Below are 25447 nucleotides of genomic sequence, written 5' to 3'. Positions count from 1 at the left end.
AATTTATTAATTATTATTATTTAGTTATTTATTTTATTTATTTATATTTTTTTTGTTTTTATCATTGTTTTGTTCGGATTTTTTTTTTTTTTTTTTTTGGCTGGTGCAGCATAAGCCATAGGCTTTCTTGCACCATGCGGCCGTTACTAATACTAATACTAATACATGCATTTTAGGAAAAAAATTGTTTTCTGAAATTTGGATACCCCATCCGCACATTTCTATATTTTCATTTTTTTCCCTAACATGTTTCAATATATGCAAACATTTTAAATTGAGGAACTTATTGAATTGAGGAACATATGCAAACATAATTTACTTAAATTATACAGTATTCAGTCCCTGAGGCTGTCACAGCCATTCAAATATGCCAAACTGTGCTTGCTACTTAGGAGTCTAAAATGCTGATGGAACTGATATTTGAGTGATACTTAAGTCAAGTGGACCTAATTTCGGCAAAGGCCAGTCAATCTGTGACACCCAAATCCGCTGATTGCACCTTCGCAATGGTGGGACCGTTAGTAACCCTGAGTATAACCCCCATGTGCAAGTCCTGAAATAGACACCTAGCACACTGTAGATGACCACCCATGTGCAAACCAACATATGCAGGGGTCGAGGTGTGGTGCTCACACCACACAGAGGAATGCTGCCCTTCTGTGTTACCAGACAATACTAGGTGATAGATAACTCTCATCGACCAGTGCAATACCACCACTTTGCTTATTGAAGGCTTGAAGTGTTTAATCCATAGCAAAGCTCCAGCAAACCTCTGCCATCTCTTCCATCATGCAGTATGATTGATGTCTTTTGAGGTTATGATGGACATCATGACAAGATCCAGTCTTCCTTATATTTCGAGGGTGCAGCTCTAAAATGGTATTCATAGGCCAGCCACCAGATAGTCCACCAGACTGAACCTATTGGTAACTCTTTAGGAGGCTGCCAGATCAGCAGTGTATAATCTCATTGCCTCTTCTCTGCCAGATAGCGACTGGAGGGTGTCCAAGTAGTGTGTATGCAGAGCATTGTCGAGGCCACGTTATGTCAAGGAGCTGAGTATATTCTTACCATGTGTACTCCACATCCAATAATTTCATTACTTTGTGCAGCATGTCCCCCACCCCACTTTTCTCCTCCTGAATACACCATGAATTGTCAAACTAATAGATCAAACTTATCTCTGCAAAGATGTAAACCTCCCAAACATTTCCTCATTCGTTTCACAAATATCACAAATATACAGATAAATTTGGTGGGATATCAGCACTAAGAAAGCAAAAATGAGGGTAGGAGTTTGTTATAGGTCTAATGACTCTGATGAGTACAATTATACAGAGAAAGAGTGGGCCAGTAAATCAGTGTCTTATGAGGGGGGGATTTTTAACTTCCCAGATATAGACTGGAATTTGTGGGTTGGTCACTCGCACACTAGCAAGGCTTTTTGTGGATTTATTGGATGATTGTTTTCTAGAGCAGCATGTTAGAGAGGCAACAAGAGGGAGTAACACTCTTGATCTTATTATCAGCAGTGATTATTCATTCATTAAGAATTTACAAATAAAGGAACTACTAGGTGGCAGTGATCACAATGTACTGATGTGGAATTTACTTAAAGATGTAACTACCATCAGGGATAAGGGGAAGGGTTTTTCTTTCGCGAAGCAAATGTTTTAGTGACTACAGTGGTCTCAGAGATTTTTTTATTTCTATACAGTGACCAACTGATGATGTTACCAACAGCAAATTCTGAATGGTAAGCATTCAAGGAAGTAAATTTGGAAGCTACTAGCTGTTTTGTTCCAACTAAGAAATACTGTTCTAGGTTTAGTCCCAAATGGATGTCAGATGAACTAATGAGACTTGTGGCAGAGAAGAAAAATGCACATAAATTGTCAGGCGACACTGAAGCTTATGGTAGATACAAGATAGTCTGTAATCAAGTCACAAAGGTTTTTCTTTGCATCCTTTTCTTTTTTTGTTTGATTCTGTTTTTCTTTGCAAAGAAGGATGCAAAGAAAAACAGCAAAGACTTCTTTACTTATACAAACTCTAAAAGGAAGGGGATGAATCAGATTGGTCCACTTGATATCGATGGTTTGACTGTAGATGATCATTCTCAGTTAGCTGCCAAATTAAATGAGTCTTTTGCATCTACATTCACATATGAGGAGTTATTCAAGGAGGAGGGCCAAATGATTATCAAACTCAAACAGGGCATTAAATGATTTTGTAATAACTGAAAGCAAAGTGGAGGAGAAATTGTTGAAGTTAAACATAAGAAAGGCACATGGGGTAGTGGGATCTATCCAATTTTATTAAAGGAGGTGGCAAAGGAAGCAACCCCATGGCCATAATTATGAGAGCAATCTTGGACTCAGGGGAAGTCCTCACGGACTGGAAATGTGCAAATGTATTTCCAATTCACAAAGGGGGACAAAGAGTGACATGAGTAATTACAAACCTCTTTAGACTCAGTTTGACTTCTGTTCTGGGGAAAATAATAGAGTCACTTTAAAGAAGCATTGCAAGATCATCTAGACAAGACTGCAGTAATAATTCAGACACAGTATGGGTTTGTTAAGGGGAAGTCTTGTCTGACCAACTTGATTGGATACTATGACGTGGTCACAAAGGAACTGGATGCAAAAAATTATTTTGATTTCATATCCTTGGATTTCAGGAAAGCTTTTTATACTGTTGCACATGGAAGACTACTGTACAAATTGGAGCAATATGGCATTATGGGCAAGTTGCTACAATGGATAAAAGGATGGTTGAGTCAGAGAAGACAGAGTGGTAATCAATAGATGCTGCTCTATGTGGACTAATGTTATTAGTGGTGTCTCTCAGGCTTCGGTGTTGGGCCCATTGTTGTTTTTGTATATTTATCAATGATATTGATAAAGGTATATCAAGCTTAATGTAAAAGTTTGCCGATGATACAAAGGTTGGCAGTGTTGTTAATAACAGTAATGACAGTATGTTGCTGCAACAGGATCTGCAAATGTTGGGCAGATGGGCTGAGAAGTGGCAACTGAAGTTTAACATTAACAAGTGCAAAGTACTGCATGTGGGTAGCAGTAACCCCAGAGAAATGTACAAACTGGGTGGTGTTACCCTCAGGGTAGTGGAGAATAAAAGAGACTTGTGAGTAATTGTCCAGTCAGATATGAAATTTTCTGAGCAGTGCAGACAGGTTGCCAGAGTAGGTCATGGGGTCTTGTCAATGATATACAGGAATTTTGCAAGCAGGCATAAGAAGGTGATTATCCCCTTGTATAAGGCAATGGTCAGGCCATACCTTGAATACTGCATACAGGTATAGAAGCCTCATTTTAGGAAGGATGTAGAATTGCTAGAACTAGTACAGAGAAGGGCAACAATACTGGTGAAAAGAAGAAAGGCTTAAGTTCTGTAAATTGCAGCATCTGGAGACTAGGTACCCACGAGGCAATCTTATTGGGTTGTATACATCCTTGAATGTATTGAGCAGGCTCAATGCTGGTGGAATTCTTCCTCTTGCTCAGATTATAAACCTGAGGGGGCACAGATTCAAACTAAGGAAAGACAGTTGTAGAATAGATGTGTGGAAATTTGCCTTTAGCCAGCGGGTAGTTGATTGCTGAGACAAACTTCCATGTGTTGTTGTGGAAGTTGATAGCTTAAATAAATTCAAGGCAGAACCAAACATTTGGAACAAATGGATCAGTGACATGGGAAGGGTTTTTTTTTTTTTTTTTTTCGGCTGATGCTGTATAAGCTTGCTTTCTTGCATGATATGCCTCTACTAATGCTAATACATGGTTTCAGTCCTAATCTCAGTGATGTCCACTTACAGTCTGCCAAACCCCATGTAATTTTTCTCACAGAATCCCAGTTATCGGTTGATTCAACCACTGTTTATCTCAGTTGTCCGCATGAACGATTCCTTTCACTTCAAAGGTGGTATTTATGCATATGTCAGTTCTGATATTCCCAGTCAGAGACTTAGTCATTTGGAATCTCCTCTTTCCAATCTTCTCAGTCTTAAAATCTCTCTCTACCACATTCTGTCAAATTCATCTGTTGCCTCTATTATTCTCCTAACTCCACTAATTACTTGGAACTCTTTTACTTCCTCTCTTTGAAATTTCACTTTCTCCAGACCAACTTTCCCAACAGTAAAGTAATTTTCCTTGGTGATTTTAATGTTCACCACTCCAGCTGGCTTCTGTTTTCTAGTCACATGGACCCATCTGGTCGAGACGCTAGGGCTTTTGCAATTACTAATGGCCTCGCACAGATTGTTCATTTATCTACCAGAATACCATACAATCCTAACCACACAGCCAATGCTCTTGATCTTTTTCTCACAAACAACCCTTCAAAGTACACAATCGAGGTGAGTGGTCCTCTGGGCACCTCAGATCACAACTTAAGTGATGGTCTCTTCTCTAATGGAGTCTTTCTCATGTAGCCATTCCCAACCTTGTGTTGCTTGGCATTACAAGAATGCAAAATGGGATGATCTCTGAGATTTCTTCTTTTCCTCAGTTGGATTGCTGTTTCAAAACTTCTGATGTCAACATTTGCTCATATCATATCAGTGAAATTATTTTTTTAGGAATGGAATCCTTCATTCCACACTCCACCATAAATCTCATCCTGTAGATAAACCTTGGATTTCTAATAAATGTGCTAAGGCTGTTCAAGAGAAGAATGTTGCATATCATAATTATCTTGTTTTCAAATCTCCAGGTTCATTTTCTGTCTACATCAAAGCTCACAACAATTGTAAAGCAGTTATTAATTAGTCCAAACTAGATTTTGAACAAGCTAAGAGCAGAAAACTTGCTTCCAGTCCAAATGGTAGCCGAGCATTCTGGTCTCTTGCCAAAGCTATTGGCTACAACTTTTGCCCATCTCTGTTCCCACTTCTGTCAAAACCAAATGGTTCTATTGCCACTTCAGCCAAAGATAAAGCTGACCTGCTAGCATCCTATTTTTCTTCTAACTTGTGTAGTAATGATTTTGGTAAACTACCTCCCACTATCCCCATTACACTCCATTCAGTGCCTCCTGTGGTCTTCCGTCAAAAGGATGTCCAAAGGATTTTGAGAAATCTTGATGCTAAGAAAGCTCCAGGTCCTGATGGTATTTCTCCACTTGTTCTCAAAACCTGTGCTCCTGAAATTACTCCTGTTCTGTGTCACCTTTTTTCACTTTCTTATTCCAAAGGTGTTTTTCCTTCTGCTTGGAAATTTGCTCATATCCAGCCAGTTCTTAAAAAGAGCGACAAATCCCTCCCATCCAATTATCGTCCCATTGCAATTACTTCTATTCTTGTAAAGTAATGGAGAAATCAATTAGCTGCCAACTCTTAAACTATCTAGAAACCTACCATCTGATCAATGATTGCCATATGGATTCCATCTACTGGTGATATTCTGGCTGTTATCCATCTATGGACAAATTCAATAGAAAAGTTTGGTGAAATTCAAGCAGATGCTCTTGATATTTCAAAGATTTCTGATCGTGTTTGGCAAAAAGTCTTCTAAATAAGCTTCTGTCTTATGGTTTGCCAACTGATTTTTGTAATTTGGTATTCAGTTTTCTTTCTGACCGCTCACTGCAGTGAATAAGTGGATAAGTCCACTTATCCACTAATGCCCCCCCCCCCCAAGGTACAGTTATTTCTTCCACTCTTTTCCTCTTGTATATTAATGTCCTTCTTCCATTGACCAGAAATTTAACAATAGTTTTGCCAATGAGAGCACATTGCATTCCATCTTCCAGTTTGAGAAATCTTGCCCTGCACGAACAGCTTCAACTTCTCAATTATCCACTACCAATTCCTTAAATGCCGATCTCCAGGTAATTCTCCAGTGGGCAAAGGTAACTTAAGTTGATTTCAATCCTTCTAAACTGAGTTTTAGAAGGATTTAAACTTATATCTCATGGAAAGGATTCTTCCTTTCTTATATCTCATTGTGAAAGGATTCTTCTGCTTGTCTTTGATGAAACCCCAATTTCTAGGCAAGAGCATATATCTCTGTTAGGGATTACCCTGACTTCTAATCTCTCTTGGCATAAGCACATTACACATATAGCTTCCTCTGCATCTAAAAAGCTGTGTTTTCTCTTTTGCTCTTGGCATTACTTTTCTTCTAAAGAGCTGTTCACTCTGTACAAATCACAAATCCAGCCTTCCATGGGGCACTGTTTCCACATTTGGGGCAGTTCCCTCAAAACCTCTCTCATGCATCTAGATTCCATTCAGAAGAGGGCAGTTAGGTTAATTAATGACTCATTTTTAACAGAGTCTCTCCACTCTCTGTCTCCTAGACATTCTGTTTCTGCTGCATGTCTTTTCTATAGATACCTCCATGGGTACCATTCTTCTGAATTGGCTTCTGTAATTTGTGGTGTGTGCACTGGATGCACCATGAACCAACCAAAAAAGTGTGCCGAGCCCTACATAAGAAAAAATAAAATAAAATCAATAAATTATATACACAGAAGGCTAATTATAGAATACATTGGATGGTACTCAAGGGCTAGCACCATTCAATATATCTAAACAATAAGTATCAGTATTTCTAATATTGTTAATAGTAGCCATCTGTTTCAGTATTTATTGTCATCTACCTGTTTAGCTAGACCTAAAGATTGACCCTATGACCAGCCAGGTATAAGAGTAAATAATTATAATCTGTTTGCAACAGTTTAGCAGCTTACTGAGCAGAATAATAGCTAGCTTAACAGATAGACAACTATACAAGTAACTTAAATCAGAGCCTACCTTATTCTATACAAAAAAAGTGGGAGAATGGGAAGGATGGGGGAGAGGAAGGGAATGAGGGGGAGTTATAATCATGCATTAAAATTATGCAAAATAACTGGTAGGAATAAGAAATAACATACCTACTTCCTCCAAAAACTCTAATAGACTGTGGGGTATAAAAATTAGAAATAGAAAGCAAAAGGCTTTATAAAAGCCAAGAGTTACATTATCAGGTAGTAATATTCAAATATACTGTGAGCATAACTGTCCATCCCATAAGATGAAGTCCTCGTAAATCAATAAAGAGAAGAACAGAATAAAGAATCCTGTATAATGTAGGTTGTAAAATGAGTGGTAACTAACTGATGTGGTGGAATAGCTATGATAAAATGCTCTACATAAAGTGTAGCTAATAACCTGAATGATATGCCTTGATGATTTCACTCACATTTTCCACATTAATTAACATTAAAATGTATTATTTATGTGCTATATATGTATTATTCATGTGCTATACAGAGTCTGTACTAGTCACACTCTGTATATATAGCACATGGCAGCTATTAATAGTTGCATATAAATAGTTAAAAAAAATTTTTTACTTAATTTCCTTTAGCATTTCCTTTTCACTCAAATAAATTTCCTTTTTAAACAAATAATTGCATTTGATGAAGTATAGTTATAGTAATTTGAACCAGAATAAAAATGGTAATCTTCTGAATGATGCCATTCTTCATCACCTATACCCAAAGAAGTTTGATGGAAACCAAGATAAATGATTCCTTGTGTTCATCAGATTCCACAAGGTCAGACAGTCAATAGAGAAATTTGTTTCATTTCTAAGGAAATTTTTGAACATGCATCACAAAAGAAGCCACCAAGCCTATTAAAACAAGGTACATTGATTCTGCATGGCAGTGCTTTCTCTCACAAGTTCTGTATGGTGATTGAATTGCTGCAAGAATACAACTGGGTGGTTTTACCCTACTCTGCCTGCAGTTCAGAGTTTAGTTCCCCAGGACTGTGATTTGTTTCCCTTGGGAAGAAAACTGACCATGTTTTTCATCCTAAATGAATTCACTATAGCTGTGAACAACATTGAACAAGTTCTCATTGCAAAAGGAGCACTTGACAGTATTAGCCATCTTCCCCAACAATAATAAACTGTTATTGACAATAGGAACTATACTGAATTATACTTTATTCAGATTTAATGAGCTGTGTCATTTTTGAAGACCTGTATAGGATTTTTTTGACAGATCTGCCATATTCTGACTGATTATCCAAGTGGTTGAATTTAATATGCTAAATAAAAAGTTTAAAGGTCAAAAGGATTGTAAGGAAGCTAGGCTTTTGCTGCATTAGCCAAAAAAAAAAAAAAAAAAAAAAAATCTGTGCAACCTATATTGCTCTGCCCATCCAGTGACCCCTTAACTTTACCAGAATGTCAGCCTTAACCACCCAGGAAAGCAGTTTATTCCAGTTAAAATTAGATTAATTAAAATGCTAACTCTGTGTTTTAAAAGCAACTGTTTGTTTATTTGCTCTTTAATGTTGGACCCCTATATCCAGAACATTCAATATACTAAACTAATTGTTTATTTACACACATTTCGAAATCCACATTGGGATTCTATTATCACCTAAAAAATAAAAATAAAAACTGAGATTTCAGTATGATGTCCTCATTAATTAAATAAATTACTGTTCATGTACTGTAATATTAATTCTTAACTGAATAATAATTTATTTAATTAATGAGTACATTGTTTCAAATGTAGGGTTTCTCAACATTACAGAGCCAATAAAAAAAATGTTGCTGCTTTTAAATATGGAGTTAGTGTTTTAATTAATTTCTAATTTTAATTGTTTATTTCTATATATTGTCTTTCACTCAACCTATTAGTTTATTTCTGAGGTCTGTCTATTAATTTCCCCCCAGTTTATATTTATACACCCTGGTTTTTTGTATCCATTTCAGCTTGAAAATTCGCCATTGTTCAGTTTGCACCATCATTCTTCAGTGTCTTATAAATTTCAATCTGATTCCTCCTTCCTCTGAGATGCCTAGTTTCAGAGCTCTCTAACCTACACCTTTGTAGTCTCTGCTCAATTGATACCCCTTTGCTATTTTCAACAAAAATGAGTTGTCCATCTTGGACCCTTTCAAGAAGCTCAATGTCAAAATATAGTTTGATAAATCAAAATTGTCTGAAGATTGGAAATGTAAGTTGAATCTGTATTAGTTGGATATAGGAGGCCCTATATTTTTTTTAGGTTAAAGGATTGCATTTCTCTGTCTAATCTCACATTGTTATGTAAAGAAAACACCAAAGTTTCTAGTAAGTAACTCATATTTGTCTGATTTGTGCCCTAATTTTCCATTGTGCATGTTGATGTGATATTCATATTATTGATTTCATAAAGTGATATAATTTATTAACTGGAATGTTAGCTATTGTGTTAGATATTTAGTCAAAATACTGCACTGAAAATTTCATAGTGCTATCAAATTCTATAGTTAACTAGTTGCTCCTTCCTTATGTTTTAGCATGTCATCAAACTACATCAACAAATTTTAAGCTATGGATTGCTTCATGGAAAGTTTGTTGCAACTGAAACATTTCACATTTTTGAGCGATCAGCACTGGGTAAGAACAACAGTTGGAAAATTTCTAAATTTTTTGTTACTTCTTGAAGTATAAATAGACTTTTGCAAATTATTCTGTAACACATGGAATAGAAAAAATTCATTATAATAATACAATTAAAATTTTAATTAAAATAATAATCAAGAATTAAAGTAATAATTTAAATTTAATTTAGACTTTTCATATTTACAGTTATTTTGAATATTACTTAAATGCATTATATATCCTGCTCCCAATAGGCAAACTTAATTATTTTGTTTGCTGTTTAGAAATAGTTGAATTGGTTTGTCTTGTTTGGTAAATAACTGAAATTAAATGTTTAAGGTATAAGCACTTATCAAAGATAATTCAATTTTGTAATCTCTGGCCATTATCCTAAGCCACTCATGCAAGTTTTGTATGTTCTAGCCATTATCCTAAGCCACTGATGCAAGTTTTGTATGTTCTAGCCATTTCAATTTCTCAAATAACTAGCTTCCGGATTATGGCTGTTAGTATGTAATGTTTTGGATGTTTTAATTTTATAAACCTGGTATTAGTCAGTTAGATATCTAAATAGAACATTAAGCCTATTATAATTTTATATCTGATGTGATTTAATGTTATAGCGGTGAACAGTGGGACAATAAAATTGTAACTACCTAATTAACTAGTTTGACAGATTGTTCCCATTATATGTATTTTACACCAATGATTTTTTTGGGTGAGTGACTTATTATTTACCATTAAGATGTTGTTGTTATTTGATTTTTAGGAGCATTAGCAACTAAGGCCATATTGCTCCGGGAATATGTGGTGGTCATTCCCTGACCTTTCCGCATCCTCCGTATTTGGTGGTGACGGGCTCGAACCCCGGTCTAATCGAGAAGCGTGTGCTACGCACTGCTGCTCCTTCCCACCTGGCTACGGAGGCGCACTACCATTAAGATTACTAAATGTCAAAGATCTTTGAGAAAAGCTAATTTGGCTTAGCTAGTTAATATTAATTTTTTTCATTAAGTAGATATTAAAAATAACCATTCAGAGGTTTCCAACTTGCACTTCTATAGCCCAGTAAGCAGAGACTGCTCAAGTAGGTTGATAATATGTAGTTGGTTTTTTTGGGTTTTTTTTTTTTTTTTTACCTTTGATATTGTTCATACTAAGTGAAGTTTCAAAATTCCATCTTGCTTGCACCAAACTGAAACCTCATGCAAGTGCTGACTATAGGTATATATGAATAAACACAGATAATAATACATTAAGGAAAACAGGAAAAACAGTCATTGTTAAGTATTCGGGGGGATGAAAATTAAAACATGAAAATTAATAAGCCTTTTTACGAATTTGAATATGTATATTTAATGTCCATAAAAAAAATAAAATACAAAATATTATCTACAGTGCAAACATTTTACAGTGAATGGTCAATATAATGAATTCACATGGGCAAACAACACACATTCATTATAATGAAATTTCATTACATATTTCAAAATAAATATAACAAAACTTATTCATTAATGCAATTTTATATTTTTATAAATTAAAAATGTTTATGTGCCTGATAACTTTATATAGAGAACTATATAACTCTGTGTAAACACTTGTAACTCTATATAAATAACCCCATCACTTCCAAAATTACTCAAGTAAGACTTTAGGAATTTAGACAGATCAAAGACCATTAATCTCAAACATGCAATTAACTGCTCAATTAGTAAATCATTGCAACATTTCCAGGTGCTAAAGACCAAAGTTAAAAAAAGTGTATATTTATTGTTTAAGGATTGTCTTTTAATAAATTTTGTTATAATTATTATATTTTTTCCGTATGAATTGGTATTGCACTAAACTGATACTTTTGTTACAATGATATCTGTTAATTAAACATATTTACACAAAAATACTGAATATAAAAAAAGTAATAATAACAACCAAAAAGCAAAATTGATACAATATTTGGTAAGGCAATAAGACAATAAATGGACCTTTTGCAAACTCTTGATATTTGTAGTGCATGTATGGAGTTATGATTCAAATACGTCATCTGAAACTTGACATGTGTAATAATTAAAAATTTATAATAATAAACACGGTTAGCATGTATGAGTGCACTAAAGCAAGTGATGCAAAATAAGAATATTTGGCTCTTATTATTAAAAAAAAGTAAATTTGGCTTGTATTAAAAAAAGTAAATACATATAGTATTCTTGCATACCAACCAACTGGGAGGGGAAGTGGAAACCTGAAAAATTTTATGAAATTTTAAGGAGATAAATAAGTCCTGCCTATATAAAGTGAATGAAGTGATTTGAAAAAGAAGAAAAACTGCAAAATAAAGTGAATGAAGTGAATTGAAAAAAAAGAAAAACTGCAAAATGTGAGTGAGACAGTAGATCTCTTTTCAGACATAAATTTATCCTAAATAAATTACATAACTGACCAGAAGAGAATTTTCACAATTGAGAAACTCCAGGAAAACCAATGAGTTATCTCATTGGTTTTCCTGGAACTAAAGCTCTCAAGAACTGAAATGAATTTAGAAAAGAAATAACCTAATGGAGTGGCAACAGGGATTGTGCATGGCTTATATAAAGAAAGAATGGAAAAAATATATACCCGAGAAAATGGAGAAGTAAGTCAACCACCAACATTGCATTTCTTCAGGGGAACTACAGAGCACTCAGTTGGCAAGTGAAGAATGTAGTCTTTTGATAACCCCCTCAACCCAGAAACATCTGAGATGAGCACCCGTATCTCCTACACTACACTGTACTACAACAACCAACAATTAAACACATTGCTGATCAACAAAGCAAGCAAGCAAAGCTGTAAAAATAAATTAAAAATGTATGAATATGATGTAAAGTACCCACAGACAGTGCCTTTAATGAGGAAAGTGCATCTGATAATTTTATTTCAAACCACAAACATAAAAGAGTGTCTGTGTCAACTGAAATATAAATTAACTGACAAGAATATTTTAATTTTGAAAGGAAGCACCACCAACAGTAAGAATTTTTGAAATGTGATAAAAAATATGAGATAAAAAGGGTGCCAAGCAATAATCATGAACACACTGTTATATAAAACCATGTACAAAACCCTTTTTGTGGCAGGAAATCCTCCACTAAAGCCTTGTAACAGCTTTATCCATATTACATTCAAAAATTACAATCTTTAAATATGATGTGGATAAAAAGATTACAATCTTTGAAGGTAATATGGATAAAGCTGTTATTTCCACAAAATTCTCCACACAATTACATGACCTACACCATCTGCTGCTATCCTTCAGGTGCTGTTTCCAGGATTTTCCTCCAACCTAATAGTTGTGATGCTGATTGAACAGTTTATGACTCCAGTCATATGCTGTTCACTTTCCTACAACTAAAATTAGTGTAATATGAGGGCAGGAATGTCTATTTCTATCCTAATTACTTACCTAAGTTTGCCTCTTGTTAGCTAAACCACTATACAATTTCCTATGTACACAAAAATATAACTATATATATATATATATATATATGTACACTGTGCTGCCACTTTATTAGGTACACCCTTGCTGTACACAAATGGTTTGTCCCACAATGCTGCAACTCACATGACCACAGTTGTGGATATAAATACAGCAGAACAACCTTTCTAGTATCATTAAGTGTACAAATCATAGCAAGAATGGGGAAGAGGAGTGATCTAATGGACTTTGAACATGGCATGGTAGTAGGGGCAAGACGTGCTGGACAAGGATCTCTGAAACGGCAGTTCACTTGAACTTTTCAAGCACCACAATTTCAAGGGTGTATCAAGAATGGTGCAAGAAACAGAAAACATCCTCTCAGTGGCACTCCTCTAGAAGAAAATCGCTTGTTGATGAGAGAGGTCAGAGGATGATTGCTAGAATTGTGCAAGCAAACAGACGAGCCACAATGTTGCACATTACGTCAGAATACAACCTCAGTGCGCAGAACAAAATATTGCAACGGACCACTAGTCGCACTTTGTCACGAATGGGCTACAACAGCCGACAGCCACATCGCGTACCTTTGTTATCGATGAAGAATAAGAGAGCACGCCTCCTGTGGGCACAGAAACACCAGCACTGGACTATCGAGGATTGGAAAACAGTTGTTTGGTCTAACGAGTCGAAGTTCCTGGTGTATCATGTTGATGGAAGGCTCAGAATTTGGCGAAAACAACATGAATCCATGGACCCGTTTTGTTATTTGTTATTTGGTTTTTAGGAGCATTAGCAACTAAGGCCATATTGCTCCGGGGATATGCGGTGGTCATTCCCTGACCTTTCCGCATCCTCCGTATTTGGTGTTCACGGGCTCGAACCCTGGTCTAATCAAGAAGCGTGTGCTACGCACTGCTGCTCCTGCTCACCTGGATACAGAAGCACCCCGTCATGTCTGACAACTATTGTGCAAGGTGGTGGGGGCAGTGTTATGGTGTGGGGAATGTTTTCTTGGCACATGTTGGGTCCATTGATAGACATAATGCTATCAATGGATCCACTGTTGACATAACGCACTTCCAGAGTGCATTATTATTATTATTTTTTTATTATTATTATTAGCCATATGGTGCAAGGAAGCCTGAGGCTTATGCTGCACTGGCCAAAAAAAAAAAAAAAAAATCTGTGTTACCCTGAGAGAGAGTCAGAAGTAGAAGGGAATCACCAAGAAAGAGAAGAATGATGATATCCAACTCAGGACCTTGGTTTGCCAAGCCCATACTCACCAGATGTGAGCCCCTGGGGATATACTTTCTTCTGACCCAGTGGTGTTTCTTCTGACCCACAATATTATGTATACAGGTTTCACTGTATACATAATATTGTGGAGATGGGGGTCCCCTGGGACTGTTAGACACAAACCGCTGTATACGTAATATGAGCAAAAAAAAAGCCAAAGTAGCAGGGTGTGTGTGTTGTGAGCCAAAACAGTGTGCAAAGTCCAGTATAATAAAATTAATAAAATATAAACAGATTAATTATGTACACAAAATGCCAATTATTAACAAAATACGCTAAATGGAACATAATCAAAAGCTAGCACCATTCAGTATGTCCAAATTAAGTCCGGTTCGATGGATACTTACTGTCTGCTATTTCCAAAGTCTGTTAAACTGAGGTTGATTAAAGTGACAGTGTGCTGTATACATACACACACAATACTTTCCTGATATTCATCTGAAATTTTACTATTAACACAGTTGGTTTATTTCTAACAAAGTTGGATTATCTCAATCAAAATCTTAAAATAATTTTTTAGGCACAGTAAAAAGTATCGACAAATGAATTACAATCATGAATCACAGTTTAGAACAGACAGCAAAAAAAAAAAAAAGACCGTAGTAAATGGTTGAGCAAATTAATTGATAAATTTCATGAATTAAATGAGCAAATTTAACAGAAAAAGTGATGTGATAGAGTAATAAAAAATAATTAGATTAGCACAAGTGTATTAATATTATGGCTGACAAATTTAACCCATTAATGCATGTCATTATTGGATGCTTACAAAATTGTCAACAGTGAAGTTCAGAGGAGGTGAGATTATGGTGTGGGACTTTTTCATGATATGGCCTAGGACAGGGGTGGGGAACCTGTGGCCTTAAGGCTGCACACGGACTTTTGGGATACCATTTGCAGCCTTTTTTCTATTTCTCTAAAATGCAAAATCTGATATCCATAGATTCACGTCTGAATGCCACATCGTACCTAAACATCGTTGCTGACCAAGTGCATCTGTTCATGTTGACAGTTTATCCTCAGTCAGATGGTTTTTTTTTTTTTTTATGTGAACCCCAAACACGAGTGGTATTAGAACCTATAGTACTTAGTACCGTGCTTGGGTTTGAGGTTAAGAAGACGAAAGAAGATATTTATTAAAAACGCCTACGTGCTCTGGATTCATAATGCGAAAAAATTTATTTGTTACACAGAGCTAGAATACATAAAACTATAATGAATAAATTCTAGCTCTGTGTAACAAATAAATTTTTTCGCATCAAGAAGATATTTGTTGACATTGGACTTGAACTTCTGTAGATTGTAATTTTCAGGAAATACGTATGAAGGAAGGTTGTTCCAGAAAACGGCAGTTGAATGAATAAATGAGGAAGATGAAAAGTTGGTTCTGCGGGTTTGAAGTTGGACAGTAAATGGATGTTGGCTGGTGGCGGCACGTGTTCGGACTGTTCTGAAAGAGAGAGCAGGAATTATAGAAGCCAATTCAGAAGAACAGTGCCCATGGAAGTATCTGTAGAAGAGGCATGCAGCAGAAACAGTGCGTCTATGAGAAAGCGAGTGGAGAGACTCTGTTAGAGATGAATCATTAATTAACCTAACTGCCCTCTTCTGAATGGAATCAAGAAGTCTGAGAGAGGTTTTGGGGGCACCACCCCAGATGTGGGAACAATATTCCATGGCAGGGCGAATTTGCGATTTATACAGAGTGAGCAGCTGTTTGGAAGAAAAGTAACGCCGAGAGCGAAAGAGAAAACCAAGTTTTTTAGATGCAGAGGAAGCAATATTTGTAATGTGCTTGTGCCAAGAGAGATTAGAAGTCAGGGTAATCCCCAAAAGAGATATATCATTTTGCCTAGAAATCGGAGTGTCACTAAAGATAAGCATAGGATTAAAAGAATCCTTTTTGCGAGATATAAGACAAGACTGAGTTTTAGAAGGATTGAAATCAACTAAGTTGTCTTTGCCCCACTGGAGAATTACCTGAAGATCGGCATTTATGGAATTGGTAGCAGATTTTTGAGAAGTTGAAGCTGATTGAGCAGGACAAGGTTTCTCAAAATGGAAAGTTGAATGCAATGTGCTATCATCGGCAAAACTATGGATAGGATTTCCAGTCAATGGAAGAAGGTCATTGATATACAAGAGGAAAAGAGTGGGGGAAAGAACTGAACCTTGGGGGACTCCGGCATTAGTGGAGAAGTTAGAAGACAGAGAGCCATCTACCATCACCGTCAGTGAGCGATCAGAGAGAAAACTGGATAACCAATTACTAAAAACAGTTGGCAAACCATAAGATGGAAGCTTGTTTATGCCAAACACGATCAAAAGCCTTTGAGATGTCAAGAGCAACTACTTGTGTTTCACCGAACCTTTCCATTGAGTTAGTCCATAAATGGGTAACATAAGCCAGAATATCTCCAGTGGATCGACACTGACGGAATCCATACTGGTGATTGTTGAACAGACGGAAGGTTTCTAGGTAGTTTAAGAGTTGGCAGTTAATTGATTTCTCCATTACTTTAGAAAGAGTAGAAGTAATTGCAATGGGACGATAATTGGATGGGAGGGATTTGTCACCCTTTTTAGGAACTGGCTGGATATGAGCAAATTTCCAAGCAGAAGGAAAAACACCTTTGGAATAAGAAAGTGAAAAAAGGCGGCAAAGAATAGGAGTAAGTTCAGGAGCACAGGTTTTGAGAACAAGTGGAGAAATACCATCAGGACCTGGAGCTTTCTTAGCATCAAGATTCATCAAAATCCTTCTGATATCCTTTTGACGGAAGACCACAGGAGGCATTGAATGGAGCGTGTTGGGAACGGTGGGAGGTGTTTTACCAAGATCATTAATACATGAGCTGGAAGAAAAATGGGATGCTAGCAGGTCAGCTTTATCCTTGGCTGAAGTGGCAACAGAACCATCTGGTTTGGACAGAGGTGGGAGCAAAGATGGGCAAAAGTTGCGGCCAATAGCTTTGGCAAGAGACTAGAATGCTCGGCTACCATTAGGGCAAGAAGCAAGTTTTCTACTCTTAGCCTGTTCAAACTCTAGTTTGGACTGATTAATAACTGCTTTACAACTGTTGCGAGCTTTGGTGTAGGCAGAAAATGAAACTGAAGAATTAGAAACAAGCCAATTACGATATGCAACATTCTTCTCTTGGACAGCCTTAGCACATTTATTGGAAAACCAAGGTTTAGATAAAGGACGAGATTTTAAAGTGGAGTGTGGGATAAGGGATTCCATTCCTGCAAAAATAATTTCACTGACACGATCTGAGCAAACGTTGACATCAGAAGTTTTGAAACAGTAATCCGACCAAGGAAAAGAAGAAAAGAAGTCTCGCAGGTCATCCCATTTTGCATTCTTGTAATGCCAAACAACACATGGTTGGGAATAGCCATGAGATAAAGGTTCCATTGGAGAAGAGACAATCACCAAGTTGTGATCTGAAGTGCCTAAAGGACCTCTCACTTCGACCGTGTACTTAGAAGGGTTGTTTGTGAGAAAAAGATCAAGCGTATTGGCTGTATGATTAGGATTGTCCGGAATTCTTGTAGGTAAATGAACAATCTGTGCTAGGTCATTAGTAATTGCAAAAGCCTCAGCATCTCGACCTGCTCGGTCGGTGTGACTAGAAAAAGGAAGCCAGCTGGAGTTGTGAACATTAAAATCACCAAGGAAAATTACTTCACTGTTAGGAAAGTTGGACTGGAGAAAGTCAAGTTGCAAAGAGAGGAAGTCAAAAAGCTCCAAGTGATTAGTGGAGTTGGGAGAACGGTAGAGACAACAGATGAATTTGACACAATGAGGTAGAGAGATTTTAAGCCAGAGAAGATCAAAGAGTGGAGATTCCAAATTGCCAAGTCTCTGACAGGGAATATCAGAACAGACATATGCACAAGTACCACCTTTGAGGCGAAAGGAATCATACAGCGAATAATTTGGGCATCTGAGATGAGCAGTAGATGAATCAACCGATAACTGAGATTCTGTCAGAAAAAGTACATGGGGTTTGGCAGACTGCAAGTGGAAATGGACATCGTTGAGATTAGAATTGAGACCACGTATATTTGTGAAATGAATTAGGAAGTCCTTCAGGGGTTACTTCCAGCAGGATAATGTGGCGGTGCACAAAGCCCGAATCACTATGGAATGGTTCCAGGAACATGACAATGACTTTTCTTTGATGCAGTGTCAGTCTCCTTTTCTTTGCTGCAGCTCAGTCCTCGGATCTCAATCCTTTTGAACAACTTTGGGATGAGCTGGAAAGGGCTGTTCGCTGCAGGCCTACACCTCCATTGAATCTTGAATCTCAAGGAACTGCATGACACATTCATGTCTGCATGGTACTCCATTCCTGCACAATGTTTTCAGCATCTTGTTCAATCCATGCCTAGACGAATTCAGGCTGTTTTGAAGGCTAAATGAGGCTCAACGTGCTACTAGGTAGGTGTACCTAATAAAGTGGCAGCACAGTGTATATAGGTTATACTAACAAGTGCTATTTTTCCAGCTAGTTGCAAGATAGGTGCGTTGATATACACAAATACAGAAAACGCACATACAGAAACCTCATAAATAACACACACACACTTGAATATAAGTAAATAGTACAAGTATATAAAAATAAAACAAACTAAATTATGAATCTGCCACACCCTATTGTGAAAGTGGAGAATGCCCAGAGACTGTCTACTTCCAGAGTGCATTATGTGAACAGTGAAGTTCGGAGTTGGGATTATGGTGTGGGACTTTTTCATGATATGGCATAGGACAGGGGTGGGGAACCTGTGCCCTTAAGGCCGCACACAGACTTTTTGGATACCATTTGCAGTCTTTTTTCTATTTCTCTAAAATGCAAAATCTGCCTTTTATTTCATGACATAACACCAAACTCAAAATATTTTTAAGGTAAATTTTATATATTGTTATTCTCCTTGTATAAATTAGTTTACATTTATGCCTTACATTAGCAAAAGAAACATTAAAGGCATAAAAATATTGGATAGATCAATAGAGGACAAAACAAAACAAGTAAAGAGGTAAAATTATTTATATCGATAACTGTGTAGTTAGTGAGAGGCCTGTCAGTGGAAACTCAGTAATTGGTGAACTGGCCACCACCCAGTGATTCGCATCACAGGCCTGAAAGCTTCTTAAGAAAGAACTGTAACATGTTAAAGAAAATGTATGCGTTAAATAAAATGTATGCATTGCCTTTTCTAGTTAAGGAAAATAATAATGAATTATATATTAAAATAAATACAAAATAAGGCATTTATTCTAATTCCCTAATCTTTACAGAGTATTATTGTTTCCCATACAGATGATATGGCATCACTTCCACTTGAAACTGAACTTCATTTGGCAATGTTGCCTTTCTTATCAGTGATGACTCATCTTGCTGACTGCTATCAATATCAGTTGACATTCTGGTCATTCTCCCCAGTGTCATCAGTTCCCAGTGCTTGTTTCCTTTAAAATTGAATCTTCAATCAATCTGTGTATTTCATTTTTAATTTTTACTGGTAACCCGATTATGTCAAGAAATAAGAAAAGAGCATAAAAGGAAGAAAAGATGGTATTCAATGAAGAATGGGAATTGCAATATTGTGTTGTTGCAGTGAATGATGAAATGATGTGTTTGCTCTGCGATGCCATTTTGGCAACAGTGAAGAAATACAATGCATATCAGCATTATATGACTCATGAGGACAACAAATATGCCAAACTAGAAGGAGAACCTCGAAAGTCTGTGCTTCAGAAAATGAAAGATGGAAAGCAGCAGCAACAAGTATTCAAAACTACATCAGCACAAGGGACTGACATCACTGAAGTTACACATAAAGTAGCATCTGTACTTGGAAGAAGAAGTAATCCATTTAGCAATGTGGAAATCATAAAGTTGTAGGATGTTTAGAGTCAGCTAAGGTTAATAAGTACAAACAGTTACCTCTTTCAAGAGGACCATAACTGATCAGCAGCACAAATTAGCCTATAATATAACAGAACAACTTCATGCAATATGCCAAAGTGAAGCCATTTATTATTTGATCACCTTGGATGAATCCACTGACATTACTGACTAAGTGAAGATGTTATTTTTTGTTTGTGTTATTTATAACTGTGGATTTTCATTGTCACGATGGATACTGACTTTGGGTACCCTTACTGCCGGGACACATGGAATTGACATCTTCACCATCTTCAAAGAAAAATGCTATGAAGTGAAACTGAATTTATGTAATTTAGTAAGTGTATGCACGGATGGCACACCTTCCATGAGAGGAAAACATGAAGGATTTTTCTGTTATTACAGAAAGAATTGATAGATCCAGATACTTTGATTTCCTTTCACTGTATTCTTCATTAGCAGAATATGTGTGCAAATCTACTGTTTTAAGTGACACATTAAATAAAGTTATAGGTATTGTAAACTACATTTGAGCAAATACATCATGACATTACCAATTTCGCAACATACTTCAGCTTAATGATGAAACATTCAGCATGAATCTGCCATGTCATTCTAAAGTGTGCTGGTTGTCCCAAGGACAAATACCTGTCAAACTTTTATCTTTGTGAAAACAAATCACAAGTTTTTTTGAGGAACTGACTCAACAGTGTGAATTGTCAAAAGTGGAATTCTGCAGAGATATTGCATTTTTCTGTGATATAATGTCAAAGCAAAATTAACTGAATATTTTTTTGAAAGGTAAAACCAAACCTAAATATGATATGTGGCTTAAAATACAGGCATTTTGGAAAAAGCTGACCTTTTTGAAAACCTTGCTTTACCGATTGGAACTTTCAGCTGAACACTTTCATGAATTGACAAAAATAATTAACAAACAGGATACAAACAAATCATTAAGGAAATGCGACATGAAAGAATACACAGCTGTTTTAGACTCCCCGATTGAAGAATACAATGAAAAGTTTGCTGATTTTGAGAAACAGGATCGCACACTGAAACCTGAAGCTTTTCAACCACAGCTGATTGATGTCTCCGAAGCACCTGATGACTTACAGATGAAATTAATTGAGCTCTCAGAAGATAATATTCTGATGTCTCTATTTGATGCAAAGAAGGATCCTCTTTAAATATGAAAAAATGCCACGTCTAAGTCAACATGCTCATTGAATGCTATCTTGTTTTGGCACAACCTACTGTTGTGAATCAACATTTTCATATATGACATAAATTAAAACAAGCTTGAGTTCTCGGATGACGGATATTCACTTGGGGGACCAATTAAAACTATACTCAACGATGTTGGAAGCAAATATCAGATTACTATCTGGCATTAAGCAGTCACAAAAAAGTCATTAAATGGTTGTCTAAATTCATTCATTTTTAGTTTTGTTATCATTTTTGCTAAACAAATAAATGTCTTTGCTAATTTTTTGTTTAAATTCCTCATACAATAACAGGCTGTAATTAAAATTGTAAATATGCCTATAAAAATATAATTTTTTTGTATATACAGTATTTAATTCTCAGTATGCAGCTTAATAGCACCTTGGTTAAATAAAATTTGGCCTTCCAATGTAAAAAGTTACCCACCTCTGGCCTAGGACCTTTGATGGTTATGTAGAGAGCCATGAATACTGATGCCTACCTTAACATTCTGGACATTTCCATGCTCCCTACGATGTGGCTGTTCTTTGGTAGGCATATGTTTTTGTTTCAACAGAATAATGCCCCATGCCATACTTCTGATGCTATTTGAGAATAGTTAATGGACTTGGATGTGCAATAATCAGAATGGCCATTGCAGAGTCCCTATTTAAACCCTATGGAACACCTATGAGATAAACTAGAATGTCAAGTGAGGAACAAACCAGAATATCGTACATACCAGGAACAAACAGAATATCGTATTGCAGAAGGATGAAGGGCTATTCTCATTGCAGCCTACCATTTGTTGGCAACAAGCCTAAAAACCTGCCCAGGAGGGTGGAGTGTGTCATAGCAGCCAAAGGGAGGGCAAAAACTGAAGTGAGTGACAGTGATGTCAATGTGAAACCAGTGTGTATCCAGAAATGTTTGGAGGGTTGTATGTGTGTATCAAAATAAATAAATTTCTGTTTTTACTTGGTATAGTAAATGATGCACATTTCTTTAATAGCATATGGCTTAATCCTGCCATGTACATAACCATGTCCCAAGTTGGTCATCAAGGTGCAAACAAGATGTAAGAAATGTATTTAACTGGGTTTGAAAAATGTGATGTGCCAGTATTAAAGAACTGGTTTTTATTAATTTGACAATAATAAATTTGTGGGTTATTTTATGCTGGTGTATACGGGTGTAATGATCATATTGTTTTACATTTTTTTTTTAATATTAATATTGTAACCATTTTAATTTTACTTACAGAATTAATGATTTTTTTATTATCCAGTTCTTGAGGTTGGTCAGGTACAGAATGAAGGCCAGCACATATTAAAATTTCCCAGTGGTATTGTTCCCAGAAGTGAGAAGAAGCAAGATGATATTTTGCCTGTATGGCTGACAGATACAGTGGAATTGATCTTTGATACTTGGATAGTTGAAAATTTCCAAGAAAGTTAGTAGATCTTTAAAATTTAATAAATGAGTGTTTCATTTTTTTTTACATATATATTCTTTAATATATAACTTAACTTTTTGTAGTTATTGTTGGTTTTATGCACATTAGCACTTAGGCCATATTGCACCAGTTTATTATGTCTCTAAAAGTGTGTGTAATTTGCATGTTATCCCAGCTGAAAAGCCTGGAATGACCCTTGGGGTGGGAGTTGGAGGGACCTTATTCCTTCTATCTGAGATTGACTAACTCCACCCTGATTGAAGAGGCCTTTATTTTCCTCCAGCCTCCAACATAATTCAAATCCAAAACTCTTCAAGTGAGTAACAAGCATCACCGGAAATACAATCAACAGGAACTGTGGCACCCACATACATTCCATCTTTGAGCCTCTCATAGTCCGCAAGCTCAGTAGCTGCCTACTGCAGCAGTCACCTACCTCAACCCTCTCCCTTCCTTCTTCTCTCCCCCCCCTTTCTTGACCACCCTCTTCCTCTCCCTCGCTACCCTTTGCACATACCCCCAAACCACCCACCTCCTCTGTGGCCTCACATACTTGGTCAACCACACATATAAAAACCACCGCTTTCCAGTTCTCAGTTAGTGATAAAGGCAGCATACAGTAGCAAAAAGCTACTATTGTTGTGTTCTTTGTTTGTGCTAAATTTAATATATGTTATCTCTTGAATATCTGTGCCTTGTGTCAGTTTCCATTTTATGTTTTACTGTGTATACCCTCTCACTTAGTATTAAAGTTCTTTTCACTTGGTTGGTGCATGCAAGAAATTATATTATGTATCCTGACCTCATAGGGTTCTTCAGTCATCAAGTAAGTAACAAGTTGTAAAACCACTATACAGTCACAGAGGATCTTCTAGCATAGTACAATATATGTCATTTTTTTTTTATTTAAATAGAACAAATCAAAACAATCAAAAGCAAAACAATTGGATCTTTTGAAATATACCAGGACTCTTTTCTAGATTTATTAGTTTCTGTCATGTAAACCATTGTTTTCATATTCTTAACGTTTTGTATTCATTAACCTCATAGTGTTATGAGAATAATGAGTACAGTACAACTATGAGGCCAAAGTAAGAAAACTTTTCATTGATCAAAACAAATACCCTTCAATGATAGGGCCTCATAAAAAGTAAAGAAATAACCAAAACTCATTTCACAAATCCTTTTGAATTCACACATTAGCTTCCAGGAATTGAACCCAGACAACTTGGAAATGCCAACCATTTTGAATGTTAAATCCTACAAGGTAGACTTGCCATTGTAGCCTATTATAATCAATAAATGCCATTCTAGCTGAAAACTAGCTAATATTAACATCCATGTTGTGATAATGCTGAAGAACCCTTCTAAGTAGCACACAATTCATTAGGCCATCTGGTATTATAAACCAAATCTCCTCTCCTCTCCCCTTCTTTTCTTCATTTTTCTGTAATTGTTTCAAGCTTTACTGATGTTTATTTTAGTTTATTATTATTTGAAATCTATGTCAAAAAGCAAAAACTGTTCAGTAAATTATTTCCGATTCATGCAGAGCAGTGTGTTCTACCTTTATATATCATGTTAATTGTGTGTATGGGAGATTGCCCTTCAAGTCTTGTATTATGTTCAAGAAGATGCAGCCATCAATGCTCTAAAAGATCTGGCAATCCACATCCCCAGAGTAAAGGCAATGCCTCTGAATTTTAAAAAGAAAAGTAGGAATAATAGTAATAATAGTAACAGTAGAGGCAGTGATGCAAGAAAGCAAGCTTATGTAGCATCACCCAAAAAAAAAAAAAAAAAAAAACATTTCACACATCCATTCCCTCTAAACATTTGTCCAGTTCCTCCTTGAATTTATTTAAGCTATCAACTTCCACAACAACAACAGATGGAAGTTTGTTCCAGCAATCAACTACCTGCTGGCTAAAGGAAAATTTCCATACATCTATTGTATAACTATCTTTCCTCAATTTGAATTTATGCCCCCTCAGGTTCGTAATCTGAGCAAAAAGAAGAATCCCATCAGAATTGAGCCTGCTCAACCCATTCAAGGACTTATACACCTCAATCAGATCACCTTGCAGGTGCCTAGCCTCCAGACTGCAATTTGCATAACTTAAGCCTTTCTTGGTAAGAGGACCCCTTCGTTTCCCTCACCAATTTTTTGTTGCCCTTCTCTGTACTCACTCAAGCAACTCTACATCCTTCCTAAAATGAGGCCTCCAGACCTGTAGGCAGTACTCAAGGCATAGCCTGACCTTTTCCTTATACAAAGGGATAAGCACCTCCTTTTGCCTACTAGAAAAATTCCTGTATATCATTGACAATATCCCATGACCTGCTCTAGCTGCCTGTATGCACTGCTCAGAAAATTTCATATCTGACTGCACAATTACTCCCAGGTCTTTTTCATTTTCTACCATCCTAAGTGTAGTACCACACAGTTGGTATGTTTCTCTGGATTCTACCCATATGCAGTACTTTGCATTTGTCAATGTTAAACTTCAGTTGCCACTTCTCATCCCATCTGCCCAACTTTTCTAGATCCTGTTGCAGTAGCACACTGCCATTACTGTCATTAACAACCCTGCCAACCTTTGTATCATCTGCAAACATCGATATTAAGCCTGATATACCTTCACCAATATCATTGGTAAATATATAAAACAACAGTGGGCCCAACACCGAAACCTGGGGGAATATGTTAGG

At 36.4% G+C, this 25447-nt stretch overlaps 1 protein-coding gene across 4 annotated transcripts in view; it reads left to right on the top strand.

Moving 5' to 3' along the window:
• Positions 1-25447, top strand: part of LOC150085398 (uncharacterized) — a 650000-nt gene that overhangs the window by 374743 nt on the left and 249810 nt on the right. For all 4 annotated transcript variants that reach the window (XR_016546970.1, XM_090374027.1, XM_090374026.1 and 1 more), the window contains exons 14-15: positions 9318-9417; positions 22568-22732. Coding sequence is in view for 3 of the 4 variants with exons in the window: in XM_090374027.1 (XP_090230153.1) it covers positions 9318-9417; positions 22568-22732 (265 nt within the window). In the remaining variant the exon portion in view is untranslated. The remainder of the gene's footprint in view (positions 1-9317; positions 9418-22567; positions 22733-25447) is intronic.

The sequence above is a fragment of the Mastigoproctus giganteus genome, chromosome 5 (genome assembly GCF_048544385.1).
Source record: "Mastigoproctus giganteus isolate SK-2022 chromosome 5, ASM4854438v1, whole genome shotgun sequence".
Classification (NCBI taxonomy): Eukaryota; Metazoa; Arthropoda; class Arachnida; order Uropygi; family Thelyphonidae; genus Mastigoproctus; species Mastigoproctus giganteus.
Note: the sequence above shows the minus strand (reverse complement) of the source record. Positions and strands in the feature narration are given on the sequence as shown.